The sequence below is a fragment of the Perca flavescens genome, chromosome 13, assembly GCF_004354835.1.
Source record: "Perca flavescens isolate YP-PL-M2 chromosome 13, PFLA_1.0, whole genome shotgun sequence".
Classification (NCBI taxonomy): domain Eukaryota; kingdom Metazoa; phylum Chordata; class Actinopteri; order Perciformes; family Percidae; genus Perca; species Perca flavescens.
The window spans coordinates 14,685,351-14,711,733 of NC_041343.1; the positions used below are offsets into that span (position 1 = coordinate 14,685,351).

Sequence of the window (26,383 nt, forward strand, 5' to 3'; positions counted from 1 at the left end):
TTTTTACTTCAAAGAGTTATTTGCATTTTAAAGTTTTGTTTTTCATCCGCCTTGTAAAGCAGCCATTGTTTTCTATTACATATACATTTTTACCAAGAAGAGAGCCATTATTTAGCAAACATCAAAATACATTCTACTATAACGTGTAAGTGCAAATATCTCTGTGTACACAAGGTAATAATTCAAAAGGGCTATTTTTCCAAACTTAATTGCCTAATGCCACCACAGATATTTAGTAGGTGTGGGCCTTTGTTACACATATAATATGTGAGCCTGCAAAACATAGCTGTTTTTCACAAATGAATAAAAAAGCAAAAAATGTGTTCATGTCATCTAATAAAATGTCTTTGCCAGAATGAGAAACACTCAGGAATAAAAATAAGAGCTTAATCTAATTCTGCATGGGCATAAAGAGTATTGAGTGTGAGCTTTTACAAGCAGCTCTGCCTCTGTCTTTCTTTGTCTGAATGGTCACATACATATAACATTGATGTGCCTAAGATTTAACAGACGCACAGACAAAATCATGGTGCAAACTCAGTACCTGTTGCTGTTAAAAAAAGTCCTTTTAGTGTAGCACACCAGGAAGCAGACACAGGCACATTAAGAGCTTCACTTGGTGCAGAAATGGAGCAACTAAACCTGTTCAGGGTTCAAGGTAGACTCTGTCCGATCTGTCTGAAGCATTGCAGGTGTAAATGTAAATGTAAATGGACTGTTTTTATATACTGTAGCGCTTTATGGTGTGCATTATGGTGTGGGCGTTATGTACTGATGTCTTATGTTATGTTAATCTGGCTAATGTTATGTTAATCTGTTTTATGTTATGAGTGCAACTAGTTACCAATTAGAAAAAGCAGTACTTCAAGCAGCTGCCGCTGCTTGTTTTACTTTCTATCTGCATAAACATTTTTAATCTGAGGGATTACAGTTTTATCATGGGAGCACATGGTATGTTAGACTGTTTATCGATTATAATCCTAGAACTAGGGGCATTGTGGGATATGACCTATATACTATTCTTTTTGGGGATAGGTTGTTATATGCAGCTCATAAGTTAATATGGTACCCTGCACATGTACACAAATAAACAGTTTATTAAAAATGTTAACGGGTTAGCTAATTTTAGCAAAACAGCTATGATTAGGTTATATAATCTTATCTGACTATCTTTAAACATCGTGACTGTGTGTGTGTGTGTGTGTGTGTGTGTGTGTGTGTGTGTGTGTGTGTGTACATAAAGCCCCTGTTTGGACAACCTTTTTGTCCGAATCCCAATGTAAATGTGTGCATGACAGCTCTGCAGGTTTCCATGTAACACGTTCAAACACAAAAAGAAACTATACCTTTAAAACATGTTTTTGTACTTTGTCCCTTTAGGTTAGGATAGGTTTGAGCAACAGACATGATACATTCAGTATGAGTTGTCTCTTCTCTCTTTTGGTTTCTCTTTGTTGCAAGACAGTAAAATATAAGTTATGCAGGCAAAGTTACATTTTCAAGGTTTGATTGAAGTTATCTATGTACACTGGATGCTACACTTGGTCAAACTGTACATCATCACAGAGTCACAGAGTGGAGCAAAGTTTTAGCTGCTCCTTCAGGAATTCTTTCATGATTCATATATTCAACCTTTCTCTCACTGCCGAACAGATAAGCATATCTACAGTAAAATATAACCTTGTAGCAACTAAACTAAACTATGTATCAAAACACCCCCCGCTCTGGAGATTGGTGCTGCTTTCATGGGGAAATCACAAAAGGAACAAATCCCCCCTTCTTATTACAAAGTTTTGACATCAACACAAAACTAAAGGGAAAAGACATGAAATGCACAGTATAAAAAACAGTCGTGCATGTGTGCAAGAATCAAATGAACAAATGATACAGAGAGACAGAACTCCCAGAGAAATGAGCGGAGAAGCTAAATTTTTAGGCTTCCACAACAAAAAAAGTTACATTTGCTAAACTTATCCTAAGTGAGCTGTGGCAAGAGTAATATCACATTTGATAAACTCAGTCTTATCATTGATGAAACTCTCATTTGAAAACTACTAGTTCACCACAGTGTGTCCCGATCTTTGCGTCAGATTCTCAGTGACCTTTCCAAACCTGTGATTTAGGAACAATGATGCTCTTCACAAGAATGGCATCGTTGAAAGTGTTGTCAACACCTTTTGATACAGTTTAGGACAATACAAAGATTATACGTCAGATGGACACACAGCTGTGTCTGTAGACTGCAGAGAGTTTTTAATGCAAGAGTGCCTACCAGTACGGATCCTGGATCAAACTGCCAGACCATTTAGAGTACAAAAATGGCTTACAAGGTCACAGCAAATCTACATAAGCCATAAAAGCCATGCCACATTTACACCCTGTATGGGCTATTCTCTCTTAAAGGGACATGCGCACAGTTTACAAACAGAAGAGGCGAAAAGACTACTGACAGAGCAGGGTTGAGAAAGTTACTTTCAAAATCTTGCCCACTACTGATTCCTCATCGCCAATTTTATATTGTAATAACTAACATAATGCACTCTAATTCAAAAGCCGGTCTATCAGTTACTGTTGCAGTATGATTGATTCATTTTCATTTCGATCAAGGATTTATGCCAAAATCAATCATTGTTTCCGAGTGTGTAAAAAATGTCACAATATTTGTGTACTTTCAAAGCATATGATCCGTTCTTTTTTTAAAGTTACACCAGACTGGATTCTTTTTTTTTTTTTTTTTTTTTCACTGTAATGACTTTACAAGTACTCCGTTGTTCCCAACCCTGTAAAGCAGTGAGCGTGGCAGACCAGTCACATGCACACTATGGGAAATGTTAGGCTAGACATATGAGTACTAACCTTCGGCTCTCTGGCTGCTGGGTACAAACATCATACAGAATAACAGGCGGCTGCGAGGGAAGGAATGAAAGCACCATTCACGCTTTAAAGTTGCATTTTAGCACAGAGGTGTTTTTTTTCCAACTTTAGATCATTTGATTACCAAGAGTCAAACGTGCTTTGACAACAGTTGAATATCTTTCAGCCTCTCTGTGTATTGCAGAGACCTGCCGCTCCAACCATCCTCCCCCTCTGTAGAAATAATTAGTCTGTGAACAATCGGAAGAGAGCAATATATGACCTGTTTTGTTTTTTACTATTGAGAGATCTTCTTTTTTTCATACATGATACAATGTACTGCGCAAAATGAATATGCGCAGATACTGGAAGCATAATGTTGCTGTGGACATGCAAGTTGTTGAGTATACAGCAGAGCAAAAAGCGATTTTTCCTAAATGTTATTGTCTCCTTCGTCTTCTTGAAAACATCATGTGTCACTCAGATTTGTATCTTCAAGCACGCAACTCTTTCTTTGAGTGTGGCTTATTTCCCAGCAGGGCATCAATCTCAGCAATAGTTTGAGGGTTCATTTGGGATAAAATCTGCAAGTAGGAAGAAAAGACGGCAATCAGTTTAAAATTTAATCTCACTTTTTTCACGTTGCATTGCAAACAAAGTAGAATATATATTGGTTCAAACAACCATGGCTCAGTATGTCAGGCACAATTATTAACATGGAAGGAAAAAAAGGAAAGAAATTCTACCCGTAGGGCACCCAGGTTCTCAAGTAGCTGGTCTGTATTAGAAACACCCAGAAGAACTGAGCTAACTCCCTCACTGCGCAGACACCAGGCTGCAAAAAAGAGAAAAACCCAGTGAAACTCATTCTCAATGATATATATATATATATATATATATATATATATATATATATATATATATATATATATCAGTGTTAACCAAAGAAAAATAAGACACATTTGAATGTAATGGCCAGTGTCAAATGGCCAAATTAAACATGTATCTACCAATTTTTTTTTGTTGAGTATTCTGAATTCTGACCTAAGATCAGATGACCAAATACGCTTTGGTCTACTACCCAGATCAGTACATGTTATAGTAGATAGGCAAGGGCGCATGGTGGACAAACCAGGCTTTCTAAGCAACAAATAAACACTATTGATTAAACACAAAGATGGGGGAAAGTAATGTTATTAACTGATGAGGTCATTGATCAGCAGTACAGTGGTTGCACACAGGCAGACGGGCGCATAGGAAACATTGGTGTGAAGCAATACATCTGTTGCCTTTCACCTTATGTGTAAAATAAGTGAACAAACATTTTGAATCAATAGTCAATCAATATGCATATGTAAAACAACATTTTGTAACCTCCAGTCACACAACAATAACATAAACAAAGTCTCTGTATGCCTACACTGTACAATCATGCTATCTGCCTGGGTCGTACCTATGGCTAACTGTGCAGCTGTGCAGCCCAGTCTGTCTGCCAGTAGATGGAGCTCCTTGATTTTAGCGAGCTGCCTGCGGCCCTCCTCGCTGTTCACACGTTCCTTCAGCCACTGGTATCCCTTCACCAGGGGCAAAATGGAGAAACGCATTGATACAGTACTGATTTCACACTACAATACCAGACTGATCAGGATGAGAATAACACTGAGGCTAATTTCCAGTGAGAGAAATCCCAGAGGAGGGCCAGTCAAATCACACTGACCTTCATTGCTGCTCTGGAGCACTCTGGCACACCATCACTGTACTTCCCTGTGATTAATCCACAAGCAAGTGGAGACCAGGTCATTGCTCCAACACCTGAAAGAGGGGAATAAGGGTAGACATTTGAATAAAACAGAATTAACCTTCAACTAAAATATTTAAGTTAAATAGAGCTGCGAGACTGTGAATGTCTGACCAATCTTGTGGTAGAGCTCTGGAAGCTGCACCTCCACTTTATCCCTCTGGAAATAGTGATACTCTGCCTGCTCACACACCGGTGGTATCAGGTTGAACTGGCGTGCCACTGAGTATGCCTCCTGGTGCCAAACAGACAGAACAAAATGGTTATTGATCAGCACTTATGCCATAACCTGACAGCATTGGGTTCGTAAAGAGTGAGCTTTTCTGAGTGTGAGATCAACATTCACCATGATTTCCATGGCACTCCAGCGTGAGGTTCCCCAGTACATGGCCATACCCTGGTTTATTACAAACGTCATGGCCCGTACAATCTCTGCAAATCACAGTGTACAGCATTGCATTTACATAACTTACTCTTTTGATCACTTAAAGGCAATTGATTGCAGCAAACAAGAATCATTTTCAAACATCTGTGACTGACCTTCCATAGGACTATTGACATCGTTTCTGTTGGCAAAAACGATGTCCACGTATTCTAGCTGGAGTCTTGATAAGGATCCTCTTAAACCTGTCATAAGCAATGGTCAGTGATTAGATGTCATTATCATCGAAAACACTAATAGTTTACAGCCACGCTAGTGACTCTGTGAGGCTGCATTTAGGCATTAGATGAGGCTGATGGCAATGTCATTAGTTCTGCAGGTATTTGGTCATAAACCATAGTAGTTGTCTAATGATGACACTAGATTAAAAGTGGGATCAACAAAGTAAAGACAATTCATCCTGAGGGGAACATAAATGTGTGCACCAAATTCCATGCCAATCCATCTGATTGTTGTCAAAATATTTCACTAAAAATGTCAACCAATGTAAATAGATGTCAACCTCATGGTGACACTAGAGGAAAAGTCTGGGGATCAACAAAGACTTTAGGATTCATCGTCTAGGAATCAGGACTCTGTACAAAACTTCATGGCAATCCATTTGATTGTTGCTGAGATAATTAAGTCTGGTCAACATTTGACCACACAGATTTCCAAAAAATTGTTGATTAACTACACTGTTCAACAGAGGGTCAAAATCAATCATTTTACAGGGGGATATAGTTTTTGAAATGTTATACTAGATTTTGTTTTTCTTAAATTGTTTTGCGTCAATGTCTCCTGTGTGCCAACTTTTCAACCTCGGGTGTAGAAGGGTGTTGTCGAGGTAGAAGTCATACATTAGGTGAAATACAAGTCCAAATATGAGCACTGTCCTTGTCACTCATTACGCAGTGGCCTCAAATCAAAAGCCTCATGACAATGACGGTCAAACAGCCCATTCAACTCCTCGGTAAATGGTCACCCCAAGGCCACACTACTTACAAAACATACAAGAGGATGTCTTTATACAAGGCCAATAGCCTCTTAGCTTTCTTTAGGATTATTTTGGGGAGGGGGAACTGATTTGGACAATCCTAATGATCCTGAGATGTTATTTGCACTAAAACTTCATTTTTACATTCCCTCATCTTATACTTTTGTCTTACTTTGTCCCAGATACAAGACAGACTTGAGTTAGCTACTGTACATCTGATGACAATCCACCAATCACACATTATGTCCTACTAGCAAAGGGTTAGGGTTTGATGTATTCACAGTGACACGTGACATAGAGTGGCTTTAGCTGAGTGAGACAAACAATGCACACTCAAAGATTAAAGGGTCATTAAATGATTCATCACAACACAGGGTCTGGGTAGAATGCACTCTGGGAAACATTTCATATACAATAAAATGACCATACAATCCATTTAAACCATTTTGAACTTTAATTAACCTCTTAACATATGTTCAACATACATAGAAATTAATATAATAATCTAATCCTGAACCTGCTTGTATTATGTAATGATTCTTTATAAATTAAGTTCAGGTACTTCACTGTAAAAAATATATATTTTACTCTACCTTCAATAATGTGCTTTCTGGAGAGTCCTCGCTCTGTCTCTGCTCTGTGGAGTGATGAAAACACACATTATTGATGATCTATTGAAAGGATAAATAAAAACAAGGAATTTTTTTTTTTTCCGTCTTTTAGTGTTATACTTACTGGCCTCCCCAATAAATCTTTGTTGTGATGACAAAACTTGAACGCCTGGCAAGGACACAAGAGGGTTAGGAGCATTATATTCCCATTTTTAATAGGAAAATAAGAATTTTAGTCGGAAATCATGTGTACAGTTTTTAAGTATAACAGCCATAGTTTTCTTCTTGTGTGCCTGCAATCATGGGCACATTATAAAAACATGTGCACCAGTATTGTATTTCTTTAGATATCTATAAAAAAATCTGATAGAAAAAGTGGAAGTGTCAGATTACACATTATTATTTCAAAGTTTGGTGTTTATCCATATATATTCCTTCAGATTAACAATATATCAAGGATTTTCAACATATAGTAGGTTTAGCAGCCAGGCAAGTCATCCACCAGTGTTCATTTTCCCATAGTGTTTTAATCCTTTTATAGTCTTTCTGTGGCTAAAGCTCCTCATTTGACTAAAGATTATGAATTTCCCTTGAGATAATTTAATGGTGTGCCTGTTCCAAGAGTAACAAAAACATGTGGACAAGCAGTGAATTTAAGAAAAACAAGGAGATTATGAGGAATTGTTAGGATTTCAAAACATATTTTCATAATCTAATAGAAAAAACATTCCACATGCATGTGAGTCAGTTTGGAAAATGAGTAATATCACCTCCATCCCTTCTTCTTGACAATGTTCCCTAAAGTGATCTCCGCTCTGTGAAGAAACACATAAATTACTGTGATAGGTTGATGCTAAATTCAGATCACTGCACAACAATGTTGAATCATACAGGGAATCTGCAGACATGTCATACGTTAAAGAAACCTGAACGACCATGAGAGACGTGGCATCAGAGAACACCTCCTACACCATTCTACAGAAGCAAAAGTTTGAACTAATGCTCAGAGGAAGAAGTGGCGCCTGACCTTCCAGAGGCGTACACCTCTGCCGTGTCAAACAGGTTCACGCCGCTCTCATACGCTATGGTCATCAGGTTCTCAGCCATCTGGGGGGGGAACACAAACATTAAAACTGAGAAAAATTCCAATTACACAGAGGTTGTCCGTGAAGGGCACGATGCAGGGAGAACAATGCAGTAGAGTTAATATCTAATATCTCACAAAGCTACTTTAGTTTCTAGGTATCAGGTCTGTGGGGATTTTCAAACATTTTTATAATTGAAAACAGAGATTTGCGCTCGCAGTGTTTTCCACTAAAGCAATATAAGTGAAGGTGCTCGGGAATCAACTTCTCATTCAAACAGAGAGACAACAGAGCTCTCACCTCATCAGAGATCTGTGATCCGAATGTTACCCAGGTGCCTGAACGAGAGGAGAAACAGAGACATTTGTTTTGTTTCAGAAGTTAAAACAGATGAATATATTTCCCTGCCTTCAAACCAACTCACCTAACCCGAGGCAGGAAACACGTAGGCCTGACTTCCCCAGGTTCCTGCGAAGAAAGAAAGAAAAGAACAGTCTGTTAAGCTCATAGATGAAATGTGGAAAAAGATGGTTTTTTTTAGGATACAATTGAACAAACAATCACAGGTGAGATCCCATCTTACAGTACATTGATGTTTGTGAGTGACAAGTGCTGAACCCAAGTGTAGTTCTGAGGGACTTGTACTTTACCTTTTATGCTATTTTATACTTTTACTCCACTACATTTACATGACACCTGCTACTAGTTACTTTGCAAATTAAGATTTTATGGACAAAACATATGATCACCTTTTAAAATATGATACTTATACAAGTACACATAAAACTAAAAATACTAAAAACAAAACAAACAAACAAGTTCCAATCTTATATGGACCATGAACACACAACAAAGACAAATAAATAAATAAATAAATAAAATGAATTACAATAAACCAAATGGGATTTAACACAAACCATGTGTTTTGCTAAAAAAGAAAACTGAAGTATAACACAGATAACACCACTGCATGTTAACATGCAGTACTTATTTCCTCTGTGTTCCTGGATGTGAATACTTCCTTCACCACAGCCGCTGAGTGAAAGTCTTTCTTGCCTGTGGTTAAATTACTGCCTGTGTCTAATTATCTCTGAACAATTGGCCTTTTATCCTTCGTATGTTAACAGTTCAGTGTATTACACTAGGTCAGTGAAACAGCTGGAGGGAACAGAGCTCAGCTCAGTTAGGGTAAAGCTTCTCTCGTCTGTACAATAATGTCCCAAAATGTTCCATAAGCTGGAAGAGGAGTCCATTACCCAACATGCCACATCTGATTATCCAGACAGTTGAATTTTGAAGGGCGAGCAAGAAGAAGCAAAGAGCTGCATTTCTGACCACAGCAGCATGTGCAGCTAAAAATGATGTGGGCTTCATGCCTGCTCTCCTCCTCCATGCGTGCTCTCCCCCATTCTAATTAGCCGTGGAGCCAACTGGAGAGGCAGCAGAACTGCAGTGCAACTCACTGCTCGCCGTCTTTTCATCTCCAGCGCCTCCTCCCCTATCTGCCTGCCTGCATCCGCCACAAATAACCAAATGCAGAAAGACAGACTGTCAGAGCATTTAGACTCAGTCGAACGAGTCCTGCTTTTATTTTCTGTGGTCTATTTTTAATGCCTGACCTTACGCTATTTTTAGATTCTTGCATATGTAAGCATTTGTGTCCAACTGTGTGCGTGTTGGGGGCATCTGTGTTCATGTGTGCGCTGCGTGTGGGTGTGAAACGCATATTGTTTGTGTCATTACTTTAAACTCTGTCAAAATAGCACACAGGTGGAAGGTCGGGAATGATATATACAGGCACAAGCTGTTAGCGGGGTTTGATGTTGATGATTCCTTGTATGGTAATCTGGCTCTCGTTCACCGTTTGTCAACCAATGACATGCAGCTCTGCCTGTTCTCACACACTGACAGTCACACTTTGAACACTGGGAGTAAATATAAATGAGGCACATGGGAGAAACACACTTCAGAGACTTTTCCCAAATCAAATATTTTTTTTCCATTTGTTTTGTACTCCTTTACTGGTATTTGTTTGTGACATCCATCACGTTGTGCCTTTTTTGCCTCAACTTCAGTCAGGGAAAGTTCAAGGAAAAATATTGTCTAACATTTGACAAGGTTGGACCAATAACAGCAACCCAAAAATATTCCCTGCTCTTTAAAACAGCTTCCCTCAGCTTCAAAACAAAACAAAAGGAATTTATCAAAAAATTGCAGTATTTAGAGATGGGAATTATTAAGATTTTATTGATACCAATGCCATTATAAATTCTTCTTATTGGTCCGATTTAAGCCCATGTTGTGTAGAAAGACGTTTCGGCAGAATTCATTACATTAATAAAGCCTGGATCCAACTGCTTACCACCTTAGTCACACAAGCTTAGTACCATAATGAAAAACAGAAGGCTACGTGTTAAATTTCACATTCAATGTGTGACAACTCAAACTGCAACTAAACATGAGTCAGCATTGTGAGACTGTCAAGCATCCAGTAGCATCCACAGCTATTACACAAATAAATGATTTTAATAATCGAGACACACCAAGCCGATAATCGGCCGTCGGATAGTCTGGCGAGGTCAGTGACTCAAGTCTGTTCTGTGTTCCGTGTCGTCGTCCGTCCGAGGGGCCATCGGCCTTCATTTTGGCCGATTTGACATGTGATGGGCACTGCCGGTAGTCAGACTCAAATGAGCCATCTGATTGTCAGAGTGCTAACCCGGAAACGGGGAGCGGAATGAACGTGACTAGAGTCTCTCAAAATCTGACGAAAATCTTTTCACAGGTCATTGTCAATCTGAAATGAAGACAGATTCAGCAACTGCATGGCCTATTTCTTGCTTAAAATGTTTTCAGAAACATGTTTCGGTGAACTATTTTAGTACAATACGAGATCGTATTCTGAACAAGCCGCAATGACTGTCTGTCTTTGAATTTCTGGAGAAACCAGACCCACGTGACGCGTTTGTCCAATAAGCTGCCGGTTTTCATTTTTGGGCAACAATACAGATTAGCGCCACCTGCTGTTATGAAGACATATTACGTCTCTTGACCACTTTTTTGACTGATTGTCCAACTGCCTTTTCTGCCGAGGGTCGGCCGTCTGGTCGGTGTGTCTGGGACTTTATATTCAAACTGCTTATTTTAAAAGAAATAAGTGCACGAAGCTGACAGACTAACGGGTTTGTATGAGCAAACGTGAAACCAGTTTGCATTAGTGGGTGAATTTCATGATTGCTGTGCCACATGAAACACAATTTTTCTTGTTTCTGGGCAATGGACTGGCTGCCTCCTCCCTGCTCTCAACTCCACAGCTCTCTGCAGTGCTGCAGTCTGCTAAATTACTATCAGTGAGTCTGGAGAGACACATGCTCTCTCTTTCCTCTCACTATCTCCCTCATGACAATATCTCCCACTCTCTCTTTCACACACACACACACACACACACACAAATGCATGTACACAGTCATTCGGCCTATATTTAATGCGAAATGTATTTGGCATGAGTTAAAGCAAACAAACTGACGAAATCTATACTGTGCCGGCGTGGCCAGTCGATGCTTTTACGTTAATGTTCACGCTTGATGGGAATTACACTTCAACACAGGCACAGATCTACATATGATCACTCATGCATGAATGCACTCGAGCGGGACAAAGAGAACCACAGATGCTTCTCTGTAGCCTTCATAGGCTTCCCGTGCTTACTTGTTTATTTTTTCGTTGGAATAAATCATGAAGTCCAAGCAAGGTGATTATAGGGACTTGGTTGTTCCATACATTATTAATGGAAAGAAAGCAGCCATACAGGTGCTCCCTCATGGTGTAGTCAGCATTTTAACCTGTGCTGACATTTACAGTAGTTTTCAGCCGAGACAGGAGGAAGACACTATACAGATGGTTTAGGTGCAAATGATGGATTTTATTTTCCTGCAGTTGTCATAAAATGCCACACACTTGCTGAGCAGGCTCTTCTCAAGAGGGAAGCACACCTAGATATTAATAACACTCACGTCAGTGTGTGTGCGTGTGTGTGTGTGTGTGTGTGTTTGTGTGTGTGTTTGTGCGTGCGTGCGTGTGTGCTTATATGTGCATTTTCTGAGCACAAACTTTGGGAAGATTGTGGACTGTCTGTTCTCTTTTAATAATGCTTTATAAACCATTTCAGGCTTTTAAAGGGTCAGTTCACTCAAATTACAAAGAACATATTTTCTCACCCAAGGCTCAATAATTTCACCATCTTTTTTTCTATGATCAGTGTTCTTTTTATTCTAGATATAAGTGAGACAATTTATATTGTGTGAACCAACTCTTTAACTCTGAGGGACAAGAACCCAGGGTAACTCTGACAGCGCTCTTATTCATGCTTCAGCTATTATTAATGACTAAACAACTGACTTTTCATGTAATGTAATGTTTTAATTGAGTTATATTAAAACAGTTAGGAAAGTAGGTCCGTCCTAATTATATAATACACATGCTGTGAGGAGAGAAAATTTAAAAAAGAAGCACAAAGACACACACACACACACACACACACACACACACACACACACACACACACACACACACACACACAAAGACACACACACACACAGCTGCAACTGCTGCTCTCCACTAATGTTGCACATAAATTGCTAACACTATAAGTGGTCGTGACTCTCCTATTAACTGAAATTGCACGTAATGAAGTGGCACAGCTGAGAGATTACACCAGCTGATATTATATGATTATATTTGTGTGAATTGTGTTTTTCTTTATTAAAGATTTGGGGCTGCTGCACATAAGAATGTATGTAGCACTCCTCCCATTGTTTTGAAGGGCAACTGGGTGTATAAGAGACTTGAAGGTGAAACAATACAAACATTTCTAGATAGTTTGAATTTACAGTAAGTTGTCAAAACGTATTTAAAGGGAGTTTATCATAATGACATCCAGTGTTTGAAAAGGTCATTGCACCTGGTTGCCTGCCGACCTTCTTTATGTCTGTTGTGAGAGTGACGATGATGTGTCAGTTTCCCAGTCTGCTGCCTCATAAATATAGACATGACAGCTCGATGAATTTAAAACTATTAAAAGCAGTCGCATATATGTTTTTATGTATAATGCTGTCCCTCAGCAAACATAAGTATGAAAGCAACTAAGAGTCCAAAGAGCTTTTATAACTTCAAGATAAATAAAAATGTAAAGATTTTAAATTAAGGTCATATATTTAAATACTTTGTTGTGACTTCTCCATGACCTTTGGAGACTCTTTTTTTCATTAGGTGTTCCTGGTCTTACGTAATGACATGCAATGATGCCGTTGTCTGTGCTGTAAGACAATATCAGACTTTGACTTTGACTAAACAGCCTTTTCAGAGGACGTGACGCGGATATTCCAGCACTGATTACGTCACTCGCTGTTTAGAACAAGCCTGCTGATTGCCGCTTCCATCCACAGGCAAATATTGACAAATGTAAGCCTCATCAAACAACACTGACCCAGCAGTCACTTCACATTTTGAAAAAAACTAACTTATCTGCTTTATGAAAGTTGTTAAATCCCTCCCTAAGGTCTCCAACCTGAAACTGTAAAAATAATGGTCTAAACTTAAGTATTGCACAATTCCACCTAACTAAAATGGAGGGAGTCCCTGTCTGTCTGTCTGTCTGTGTCTGTCTGTCTGTCTGTCGGTCTGTCTGTCTGTCTTTCTGTCTGTCCTTCACTTTTCTCGACAACAGTTCATCTGATCGACTTCACACTTGGTGTGTTGCTGCGGCCCCAAGGAAGTGCAGTGTCGAGTGTGATCTCTTGAGATCTACAGCACATATCTATTAGTAGTGCGTGTATTGAAAGGGGACCACTATTGACGGTTACACTGCCGAAAGGCGTGTACAGCTCGCTCTTCGTCGCTGGCTATAGTACATTCAAGAACCGATGAAGAAAGACCAGAGATGTTACATTGTAGCAAACTGAAATATTTCAAGCTTCAGCGATGAAACTTTCGGAATGAACATTTTGTGTGTAGTGTTTGGACGAGCGTTTCTCGAGAAAACTGCAAGCAGCAACACCGGAGGCCAAGCGATCGGCCCGTTTCTAACAGCCAAGTTTTGAACAGGCACTGCACTAGTGATTTATAATTATAACATTCAGCAACCTGTTAATACATATGTGGCAGATGAAATAAGAAGCCAGATTTTTGCAGTTTAGCAGCAAAAAAACAGATCATAGTTTGGATATATTTTGGTTAGGAGCCAGGCTGAAATCAAGCAAGTGAAGACTTAATGTGACTTTGCCTAAAACCTTTGCTGGACCTCGAAGTGATGTCACTAATCTGTTCAGTCAACAGGAAACTCAAAAGCCCAGCTAGAGTTGAAGGTCAAGGTTGTTGTAGCACACAGTCTTGTTCTGCTACACAAACCATTTGTTTTCAATGATTATTAATCATGATAACAATAAGAGGCCAAAGCATCTAATTATCACTTAATTAGTTTTCATCACGACTCCACTCTGTGAAGTCCATATTTTATCACTGTTTGGTATTTATAATGGCATCCGTAGGGTTTTATAAAAGTGTCAATAGTCTGCTTGCTAATTTTTCCACAGGTTTTCAGAGTTTTATGGATGAGGCAACGCTAAAACCACATTTAAGTAAATAGTCTGGGATCGAATTAACAAACTGAAGCTGTGAAGTCAATATGCCCTCAGCGTGTATATAAGGGTAACACTGGGGCTGGATCACTGCCTCATAGCGCTAAATGACCACAATCTATCTGTACAACTTGACAGGGTTGTTCATCAGTACAACTCAATCATTACTTCATCAGCTGCTGAGAGTTCAGGCTTTCAAAACTCGCTGTTCAAGTGTACTCTGTTAGAGAACAGCTCCTCTCTGCATGGTTGAATGTCAGGACACTCCAAACCCTGATACAAATTCAAAAACATAAGCCTTGTTCTCCAGCTGAACATGCAACTCAATGTTAGGTATAATTATCACTGGTATTTTGTTTTGTGGTATAGCACCTTTCACTGGACATTTCTATTTGTTATTAGGTTTAAAGGTGCAGCAGGTAAGACTTATAAAACTAACTTTTTGTCATATTTGCTGAAACTGACCCTATGTTCGAGTAGAACTACATGAAGCAGGTCATTTAAAAAAAAATCTGGCTCCTCTGGCACCACCTACAGCCTGTAGTGTGATTTGCAAATATCCACAGCTCCCTGTTCAGATGCACCAATCAGGTCTGGGGGGGGGGCTATGTTGCATTGACTATTATACTATATTATATTATATTATATTATTACAGACAAACGCTTGAGTTCCACTACATCCATGTCAGTCTATGTACACTGTTTAAATAGACCTGTTGACTCTGCTGCTATTATTTACACCATTGTCACTTTATATACTATATATATAAGACTATATATATAAGATATACTATATTCTTTCTCTTTTAGTTTTGTACCTCTTATTGTTTATTTCTGTTACTTTCTATACTTATCTTTATTTATTTCTTGTACTGCTGCATCAACCGATTTTCTCTGCTGTGGATCAATAACAGTGCATCGCATCTTACCTTATCTGAAACTGATATTTACCTTTTTTACTTGTGTTTGTTAGCTTAATTCACTTACAATAATGGTGGTTTTGTTCTTAATCTAAAGGGACTTCTATGGCCAGGCTACAAGAGACTTACTGGTCGACCTAAGGCCATTGAACTGTTAAAGGAATAGTTCAACATCAGAGTTACATGACTCACTCACTGCAAGAAAGCCAAATGTCTTTCCTAACGTTGAAGTATTCCTTTGATGTTGCCAAACGTTCAGTTGGACTCCCTGAGATGATGGATGATGGATTTAAGAACAGCACATTAACGTGTCGCCATCCCTGAACTTCTCTTTTTCTCTCTTTTTGTCATTAAAGTTGTTTTATAGAACCTACAACCAAAATCTTTAAATTCTTTTGACTCTTTAACATTTGTACTGAATGGTTTAAGTACGGCTTCCCTACTTACATGTTCCTCTTCTCACTCATGCATTAAGATAGCTGTATCCAGCTGCCTGCAACTGACACAATGTGCCCTGCTGCCATTACATTGCAAAAATCCATGATAAATGTTCTAAAATGGCAGATATATCTATCCTCGATATGTACCTGACCTGCATACCAGGTTGCTGTTGGTAAAAAGAGAAGGCCTGGTTCCCATAGAAACGGACAATTTGCTAAGTGACAGTCTTCTAGACTCACCTAACCCCCACAGGTCCCCTGGCAAAAAAAGACTCTATGACTGCTGTGTTCTGCTGGGTATAACTATCTAGGTTTGAGGAATTCATTTACATTTTTTTTTTTTAAATTTAAGAATTTGAAATGAGCTGATATGAACAGATAGTTTTGATTACAGGAATGTACCTTTTGGCTTTTCTTGGTTGATGCAAAGGTTTTACAGTTATTGTAATCACACAATTATTCGAAGATATTACTGTATGTAAAAGATTGAAAAATAATGTTTAAAGCTATAGTGCACAACTATTTTATATTAATGAACGTCCGTTACATTCAAGCCATTGCCACATTAGTTGATACAAAGCTAATTAAGCCTATCAGCTTCTGGAAACTGGCTGGATATTTAAACACAGGCTTTTCCATGGTAACGCCAAAATCTGTGACCCATCAGAATGTTTGACTGTAGAGCCGGTCTGCCTGCCGTAAATCATTTTGTGACTTTGCGGGAAAAATCGGACCCAGGCAAAGGCATTAATAAGAACTATATAAAAATAGTGTTCCATTTATTGTTAGTCTCGTTTGCTGTTACAGGTCATTTATGATCATCAGATGAAAAATGACACTGTTTCAGAAACATTTAAAAGTTACATATTGTCATCACCTTTTTCCTTATCTTATAAAGTATGTGCGCACACACATTTTGACGTTAACACACAGAAAGCTGCAGTGCACTGTTAGTATTTCAAAGAAAATTTGTCCGAAATTGAGAAACTTGGATCAAAGAAAGGAGATAAAGAGAAATTCAAAGAGAAAGAGTTGGGGCAGGGGGTGACGGCAAGGGCTCATGTGGCCAAAAATTTGCCGGCTGGCTAACACTGGCACATTTACAGAAATGTTAATTAATGTGTGTTGTCCTTTATAAAATAAAGAATAAGAATAAGAATGGGAGTGATAACTGGCAGCAGGTGCCATCGTCTGCGTCCAGCCAGTAAGTGATGAATACTCAGGTTAATGAGATAGCAGGGGGGGGGGATTAGAAAACATGCAGTCAAACAGGGCAACTAGTGGCAACGATAGATGCCATCTGAAGATCAAATTTACTCAGAACTCTTCTTTTCTGCTCTATTGTGGCACTGACATGGCCTCAATACACATCATATCAAGAAATCTCCAACATTTACTCTTTGCACAGATACACAGACTCATTCCTGCAGCATGTTTTATGTAGATTCCTGTTCCTTCCTGACCTCAGTGGGGTTGTGACAGCAGTATAAAATGGAGAATGTGCGACCACTGTGCTGTAAACACACTGTGGCCGGGTGGTGAGTCTTTGAAAGGCCTCAGTTGCAGAAGGTACTGACAAGCAACAGCAGTGCTGACTGATTAGGAAATAAGACAGACAAAAACTAAAGGCAATGCCTGGGGTGTTGCCACTGGCAACTGGAGCTGGCCATATGCTGTATAGATTATTGTGCTGCTGCACTCCCTATTAGTGACACTTTTCCAGAGACAGCAGAGCTACCACCCAATCAGTATCAGTATGTATGTATGTATGTATGCCATTCTCAAGGAATATAAAACAGTAGTGGGGATATTCAGATTTCATCTTGTGTCTCATTCCCTTTTTAAACATCCTATTAAATGAAAACTAAATTGACTGGAGAGAATGGCAGCAATTCAATCAACCTGATTACCAGGAAAACAGGTCATTAAAACCATCCTCCTAGGTATTGAATTTTACAGTCTAAATGAAGGAAGCATACGGCATGAGTTTATAGTCTTATATATTCTGGTGCATGCTGTGTGTGTTTTATATGCATATTTATACAGATGTGCATTATTGTCCACTGCTCTGAGGACCCCTGAGTGAGTGAAGGCTGCATGAGCAGATACCCTTGTCTAGCCAAAGCTATAATCCATCAAGGTGAACTGAATAAGAGAAAAACTAAAAGAGAAAAAACTCAAATGACATTCTTTTCCTGCGACATTATCTGGTCTGGTTCCCCCTACATTATGACTCAGACCTGAATCAGAATCAGAATCAGAATCAGAATACTTTATTGATCCAATCCCCTCAGGGAAATTATTTAGTTGCATTTGTTCACAGTCAAATTCAAGGTAAAATAAGAGTAAGAAAAGTCAATAAGTGTATAATATAACAAAAGTAACATAGCTACAGTAAGAAATGCATAAAAACGTTAAGCGGTGTTTGCAACAATGGTTTTGTGTGCATAAGATCCTCTGCTGCACCATTATTTTTATGAAAATGAAATGCTTTTAAAACCTCCAAGAAAAGCTGGAGGTCCTGGGGTGCTTTTGGAAAGCTGTTATGGGAGGCAGGCTTTTTATTAACCTGTGGTGAAGGAAGAGGGGACGGGGCAAAATCTGCATAAAACACCTAAGCCTATAGCAGATGCTCCTATGCATACTGTCTGTTATACTGTGATAACAGTATGGCTGTTTGGTATGGATTATGTAAGCATTTTTACATCCATCAGTGCAAGCGTTTTTCAGCGTTAATGTCATTTTTTTACAATGTCAGTAAAATATCTGCTGTAGGTGCACTCACTCAGGTGCTTTACCCCGCTAATGGATATGTAGGCAGCCTGCACTTTATGTTACAGGATGCATGTTGGTGACAATTCATGCTAAACTTAAATTCACCTCGCATCTCAACAAAGAGATGGACAGAAATAGAAATAGAAAGCCCATCTGACAGAGCTTCACGATGAGAGGAGGGCCAATCAGATCAGCTGCCCACCTCGTCACCTGGCGGAGGATTTGCCACCGATGCTCATTATGATAATCTAGTACCTCTGTGATAATCTGGAGGTCAAAAGGCTGTGATAATCAAAGTGAAATGAAAACCAGTCAGATCCCTCTGATGTGGATTAACCCTCCACCCCTGAAGCTCCTCATCTCCATGCTCACCTGTACTTCATACTGCTGTGGCGCCCAATGGCCTCCTTCATGTGGGCATGGCCCTGAGGAGTCGGACGGGACCCGGACCCCTCCCTGGTCTTTCCTTGAGACATGTAGTTGCCATTGCTCCCTTGTCCACTACCACCTCCTCCTCCACTACCACCACCACCACCTCCTCCTCGATCACCGCCCCCTCCTCCTCCACTGCTTCCTCCAGGAGGTGGAGCGGTGCGAAGGCCACAGAGACGGTCCTCACTGCGACTCTTGAGGTTGTGCTCAGTGCAGGCGAAAGACACCTGCATCTTGACCCTGGTTTCTGGGGGCTCTTATTTCGATGGAGGGCAGGGGTGGGGGAAACACAACCAATAATGTCTGCAAGCTGTTGGTGCTGCTGGACACAGTTATCCCGTTGTGCTGTTGTGGCGAAGCAGTGACGCTCATATACAAAAAGGGCTCAGACAGGGCAGGTCAGAGCTTTTGGCTGACAGTTGGAGGGAGCAGGCAAGAGTCCAGCCTCTAACATGACACACACAGAGTTACCGTCTGCTCTGTCTCCTATCTGGTGATGCAAACCTGGCAAAAGGGCTCTTTGAGTTTTCACACTCACAAGATGCATCAGGGCTGCCCTCCAAAAATCATCAGGAAGCGTGTAAGCTCACAGCAGTCCTCAAACGGATTTGGGGATGTGGCAGTTCTTGGGAACCTCAGTGCAATAGGAGCCCTCGAGTGTGTCAGCAGCTCGGCCTTCTCCCACATAGGCTACATGCACGGGCTCGTATGGCTTATGTTGGGTGGTAAAGCACTTGATAGCTCGCTGTCTTCTCTTCAGCTGAGGTTGGTTGTGTCTTTCGTGGGCAAAGGAGCTCCGGAGTGTGCCGCAGCAATGACACAACCACAGCTATAGGCATCCTCGCACCTCGCGTCGAAATAAGGCATAGCTATATTTTTTGTCGCAAGGTGGGTCAGCAAAAAAAAAAAAAAAAAAAAAAAAAAACTGGCTTAACTGCTCGAATTTACATTGCCGTGGCGAACAGTCCGATATCATATAAACTTGATATGATGCGAATTCACCCAGTCAAGCCCCACCGATGCATCATCGCCCAGCAGCTTCACGCAGCATCAGATTGATGCAAGAGAAAGAGAGAGAGAGGGGAAACAGAAGCAAATTCAAGAACAAACACCGAGCCGGCTTTTTTTTTTTAATTACCTTCAGTGTGTGAAGTCGCTCACATACCGGCAGCAGCTGTGCAGGTCTCCCGTTATTCGACTAAATCTCACGGTTCACGGATTTGAAAAAAAACGCCGGTATACTGGCCCAAAAATTAGAAATTTCAAACGCTCGGTGCCGCCTCGTTTAGCATTATTTTGTTTTCTGAATTCAGACTTTTTTTCTTTTCTTTCATTTTTCCAGAGGTTCCAAAATGTTCACGACTCACAAGCAATGTGGGGTTTTTAAAGATGCTCTCTCTCTCTCTCTCTCTCTCTCTCTCTCTCTCTCTCTCTCTCTCTCTCTCTCTCTCTCTCTCTCTCGGGTGTGATCTCTACATTTGTCATCACACTGGTGTACACACATTTCATCACATTATGTTAGTGGAGCTTATACACAGCTAGGCTATAGTGTTTTGAAATAAGCAAAAATAATCATCATCCTCATGTACCCCAAATGTTTTTTTTAATGTTTTGAATATATCTCTAGAGTATAATTTTCCACACATGCCTCTGTTCTTTTCCATATGCAGGATCTCTCTTTCTACCACACCCGTTTCTTTTCCACTTCCTCTGCTATGTTTCTATATCGCAAATCACCCCAAATCATACTGCACCACTGTACCACCATCATCATCATCTCACAACAAAGAGCTGATACATGTCTTCGAAGTCACCTCATATCACATCATAACGTGGCATAGCGCTATCATATTGTACTGCATCACATCACATCTTCTTACAATAAAACTGATGTGTCATTTGGTGGCCAGACAATGATAATAGTTCCTTCAAGGCTGTGTTTACAATCTAAACTATGCTGCCATAACCTTAGAGAAGACTGTCGACCCAGGAAGTTTCAGTCAGTGCTCAGTGTTTGCTCCCTCTGCCTCACACAGCGGGACAAGCTGCAAAATAGTGCAAATAAAATGCCGACACGCACTCATAAAGACATTCATAATTTCTGTTAATTTGATCTCAGGAGTTGTGTCGAATGAAATCTTGCTTTAGAGCAATCTTCAGTCCCAGAGTGATCACAGAGCAGTCAGCTGCCAGAAGACTGTAACTTGGAGCTGGCAATCAGCTCTTTTTAAAGAGCTATTCAGTAGCCTACATGTTGGGACGGGGAAGTTTCCAGCTGTATAGGCAGAAAGAGAATGTGAATGCCACCCACTGTGATATTTTAGAAGAGAAGTTAGTTTAATGATCTCCTGTGCTGTTAAAGCACAGTGAGCGCCTACACAGGTATGTGGATGTTGCAGCCACACACTTTCCAAGAATCACTTTATTCTGAGTTCCAGACCACTAACAATATCACATTAAGTGAATAGACATTAACATAATGACTTTGACAAAATCTTCATCTACCCATAGGCTTAACCTTCACTCCAAACAATGTCCATCATCATCATCATCATCATCATCATCATCATCATCATCCCTTTAATGCAATGACACATCCTGCTCCACAGTTTAGAAATGATGATGGCTCACCAACACTTGGGAGCTTCACTCCACCACACTGTTATCCCCAATTAGTTGATTTTACTAGAAATTAGCGTGGAAACCCGTTGCCCTAAACCGTCTAAGTTCTTACACAAGGTGAAATTTAACAGGTCAAGTTGTGTTAACACAGAGCGGTAAGTTGATGCAGTAGACAAATCAAGTTTACATTAGTAGTAGAAACTGGTGTCGTTCAGCGACCTTCACGCGCAGAAACTCGAGTGAAGATAATGACCTCTTCTGAAGAGTCATGTTTTCTTAATCCTCCAATGCAAATTCCCAACTAATTGTATTGCGTTGAACATTTCACTCAGCAAATAGAACTACTTCTATTCAAATTGTTCGAGTAGCACTCAATATTCACTGCCCAAATCCCATAAGTCCCGCCCCCGGGGCTTGGTCAAGGTGCAACAATAAATGTAGATAAACATGAACACTAAATCAACCATACAAAACGAAAACCCAGATGACATAAATGCACACCCAAAACATTAACAGAACATTATTAAAACACACTTTAACTAGGGCAGAAACCGTTCAGAACATTTAACAGTTTAAACGACCCCGCCCCTTCCATACAGAAACTTAACATCCTTAGTTATCTGCTTAAAGTGTAACCCTCGCCAAAATGCAACCTAGGGTCTTTTTGTGAATGTACCCGAGTCAAACTTTCGTTTAAAATCATATTTAGGACGGAATCGCCACTTTTAAGATTTACCCCCTTTTCATTTTTCGGTCAATTGGCCTTTTGAATGGGAGTGCTAGGGGCACTTTTATGCTAGCCTCAAAATAGCTATTTTTAAAACACTATGCATACGGTAAATCTTAAAAGTGGCGATTCCGTCCTAAATATGCTTTTAAACGAAAGTTTGACTCAATGGTACATTCACAAAAATACCCTAGGTTGCATTTTGGCGAGGGTTACGCTTTAATATGATCTGTGCACTGCGTACTTAAGCTGATTATTACAAACAACTAATTTGATTTAGCAATGAATATGGTTTTTAACAACACTCCAGCTGCTCCATTGTCAAGTCCTTCAAATAAGAAGGCTGTATTAAATTGCAGTCTCAGGAAGTTAGATTGATGACCATCTTTCTACGGAGATGCATTATACAAATTGTATAAGGACTGACTTTAAATTCTATACAACTCTGCCATCAGACTCGGCACCAAAGCTCTTGTCTCTTCTTCTCTTCTGCTACAAACTGCCAAGTCACCATTAATAAATATGCTTTACATAATGATGTTTCTGGTTGACAACATTTTGCCATGGCCTGAACCTCTGTTGCACTTTCTCACAAAGTTCATTCTCTTATTTGAGTGAGGTTTTCTGAAAAATAAATATGTCCATTCATAGGTGTCGAATAATTATAATGTCATGATATAGGGGAGATGAGTTTTAGGCGATCGATCACTTGTTTGAAGTACAGAAAAGTGTGTGTTTTTGACCTAATCCCATTTAGCTAAGCCATTTTTAAAAAGCTTGCAGTAAGTAAAAATAACATTGAATAACATGTAGAATATAGTTTTCAGATCAGGGGCTCAGCCCAAACCTATAGGAGAGATTTTATTCCGGTTTACAGCAGCTATATGCACTATTTTTCAAGCCAAATGATTAAAGACAACTGTGCATCATTTGGGAAATCATTTGGTAGTTGCCAAGGGAAAAAAATCATCCTGTAGAGCTTGCATCCTATTTTGTATCTAATTGTTTTCCAACTGATTTCATCATTCTGAAACCAGAACACAACAAATGTTGAGGATGACTTATTTTCACTCATGCCACCTAAAGAGAGGCAAACATTGTCTGATGTTACTATTTTGAAAGTTGCATAACATAAGTAGGATAGAAATTTGACATAAACAGAATTACTAAACTTAAAACCCATTTTGCTGTATAATGCTGGAGTTCACAGAATGAATGTTTAGCTGACAGATCTGCTACATTTGAATCGGAATCCCATATTAATCTGGGCTGCTCTAACTGCATATCAAGGATCCCCAACAATGCCAAGTAAATGTGGTCTTCAATACTCTTATTTATTAGAGTAGTAAAATAGTAGCATTTTAAAAACCTACTACAAAAGATTCGGGCTTTTGAGAAAACATTCAGGACTGGAGCCCCAGAAGCCACTCCCCACCCCTTTCCGCCCCTGGCACAAATGTTGCCCAGAGGGCAAATGTAGATGGAGTAAAGAAGCACATCTCCCACTGTGTCATTTTTTTCTGGTGGCTGCAGAGATGCTAACAGCTGGTTTTGACTTCCTTAAGTTGAAGCTGAAATGAAGAATGCTGAGAATTGTTTTTGGTGTGCCTCTACAAGAAATGTGCATGCAGTTTAGCAAAGATGAAAGCATTTATCCTTGCTGAAACTTTGAAGTATTCCCCTCAGACATCTTGTTTTTCTTTTGGCTTTGGTTAGTCTTAAAATGATTCAGTTTAGCATTAAGTTTTTCACAAAGAGGACCGCCAAAGGACAGTTCTTAAATGCTTTTAGTAGGATTGCTTTTACTTAAATCCATAAAAATTCTGAATCCATCCGACTAATTGTAATTTGTTCAAATATGTCTCACCTTTAAGCTTTATTTTAGTGAAAGACAAGATTATGCTTTCACCTCCTAATCTGTTTGTCAAAAATGTAAGTATATGTCTCACTTTCCTAAATTTGCTCTGCACTCAGGAGATCAGCGGATGTGGAAAATTGTTGTTTCCAGCAAAACTGGCTAATTAGACAGAACGCCGAGGTAGATTGTTAGCTGTTGTGTTGATTACAAGTAATGACTTTCAGTCTCGAGAGAGTTCAAATCTGATGCATCATTACACAAATGAACCAAAGCTCACATAGGCTATCACATGCACAGAGGCTGCACAGACTGCTGCCATTACAGACATGAAGTGTGAAGAGGAAATTTACAGTGATGGAAGAATCTGTTCAATTGCATTATACTCTGTTATGTAATGTATACCAGTTATCAAATGTGTGCTAATAGAAAACACTGCAAATAGATCTGAGAGTAAATGGGGCATGTTTTCTGAGATTGTTCATAATGATACTCTTTAAGCTGCAGATTTTCTTCCTTCTCTGATTTTGAGTCATTGAGCCACAGCACTGACTGCATGTCTTCACACCAGAGTGACGCTGCCACCTAGAGGCATTTTTACTGGAGTCTCAATGGTTGTGTGAGTCTGTTTGAGATATACAGTATCGAATAAAATGCCACCTTGTGTCACGACAACCCTTTTTCCAAAAAGATAGGCTTATATAAATACATACAAATAAGCCACTGATATTAAACACACACACACAAATCTACAACATCTATAAAACAATTAGCTGTTCGTCTTCTATGTTTAAGCTCTTTATAGTTTAATTTTGCACATTATTCAGTGGCCATGGATCCATGGCAACCTTTTTATCCTAAAATAGCTAAACTGAGCAGGTAAAACTGAGAGATACAAGCACCGTAACAACCAACCGCCTGTCCCCTGCTGTCAAACTAGGCATCTTTAACCCTGAACGCATGCCCCACTGATGTTGACCCTGTCATGCTGTCTTTTGGAGGAGAATTAGACAATGGTTGAGGTCCCACGTAAGTTACTGTATCTGGCATTCACATTAGTTATCCTGAACAACCACATTTTTACAGTCCAGACACATTCAGCGCTGCTGTGCTTTGAAATCTTATGAAACGTGTGATATTTCTTTCTGGGTCACTGGTGGGGTAAAAAAACTGTATATTCATATAAACATGAATGATGTCCCCACTCACTGCCTTCAATTGCAGTTCTCTTCAAACAATCAACTACATTCATGCATTATTAATATATAAGAAAAATATTAATAATGTTATTTAAATGGTTTCATCCATCGATGGCCGAGTGCTCAGGATGGTTGGATAATCTCTCTCTATCTCAAACATTTAGTTTGTCCTGCAGTCTCTATTAAATCTGTAAGTCTGGCAGATTTGTGTGCATATTCAGTTGTTATTTCTCTTAATATTCACTATTTATGAATGCAACAGAAAGGTTTAATTCCAAGGTGTTTTACATGATCGGTCATCTTTTTATTCTCAAAAATCAAATTGCCTTGTGGTTTCACGTTATAACTGTGTTATACTTTCCCCCTCTTTCTGCCTCCTTCCCCCTCACCTGTATGTCATTGCAGAGCGCTCAGCCTCGCACTCGGCCAGGGAGAGGCCGCATTCTCTCAGGTAGAGCTCTAGTCGGCGTCGCTCCACCAGCCTGTGCGCTGCCGCTAGGATCTGAGAAGCCAGGGCCTCTGACTCGGTCCTTTGGTCCGGGGTCTTGCTGCTCCGGGCTCCAGATTTGGCCACAATACTCCCTGAGGAGGACGATGCCTTGGGCTTCTTACTGATGCCATAGAGGTCTTCCACTGAGTATTTCCCTCCTTTACCTCCTCCAGTTCCACCACGGCTGGCAAACATTGTTATCTGGAATCAAGTGCTGCAAACTGATAAAAATCGCTTGCTTGCTACATCTACTCAGGCTTCTGAGTTCGAAACGAGAAACAACAAGGCAGAGCTATTTTGATAGAGATTCGGGAAGATTTGAAACATCCGGCCCGAAGATGTCAGACATCAAACTGCTGGAAACAAGAACTTGAAGCACCTGTAAAATATCAAAAAGTCTTGACTGCTCCTTTGTGGAGTCTGAATCCAAAATAAAACAAAGCCAGTCTTAACATGTCAGCAGCAACTCCCAGTCACAAACAATGACTCGTGCTGATGTGAGGTTCTTCTTTGAGCAAAAATG

At 39.8% G+C, this 26,383-nt stretch overlaps 1 protein-coding gene across 2 annotated transcripts; it reads right to left on the bottom strand.

The window, feature by feature from the left end:
* Nucleotides 1–1,725: 1,725 nt before the first annotated feature.
* On the bottom strand, nt 1,726–20,355 carry LOC114567083 (voltage-gated potassium channel subunit beta-3). 2 transcript variants are annotated; one of them, XM_028595983.1, is made up of 14 exons: nt 20,106–20,355; nt 8,190–8,233; nt 8,066–8,103; nt 7,708–7,787; nt 7,451–7,495; nt 6,805–6,849; nt 6,663–6,706; nt 5,192–5,278; nt 4,998–5,083; nt 4,766–4,886; nt 4,571–4,665; nt 4,307–4,427; nt 3,600–3,688; nt 1,726–3,437 (listed from the first exon to the last, which is right to left on the bottom strand). In XM_028595983.1, exons 4-14 carry the CDS (start codon nt 7,785–7,787, stop codon nt 3,348–3,350), a joined length of 903 nt encoding a protein of 300 aa, XP_028451784.1. In that variant the 5' UTR covers nt 8,066–8,103; nt 8,190–8,233; nt 20,106–20,355; the 3' UTR covers nt 1,726–3,347. The 2 variants fall into 2 exon arrangements, with proteins under 2 accessions (XP_028451784.1, XP_028451783.1); XM_028595982.1 differs by having other exon boundaries at nt 18,908–20,355.
* Nucleotides 20,356–26,383: the final 6,028 nt, after the last annotated feature.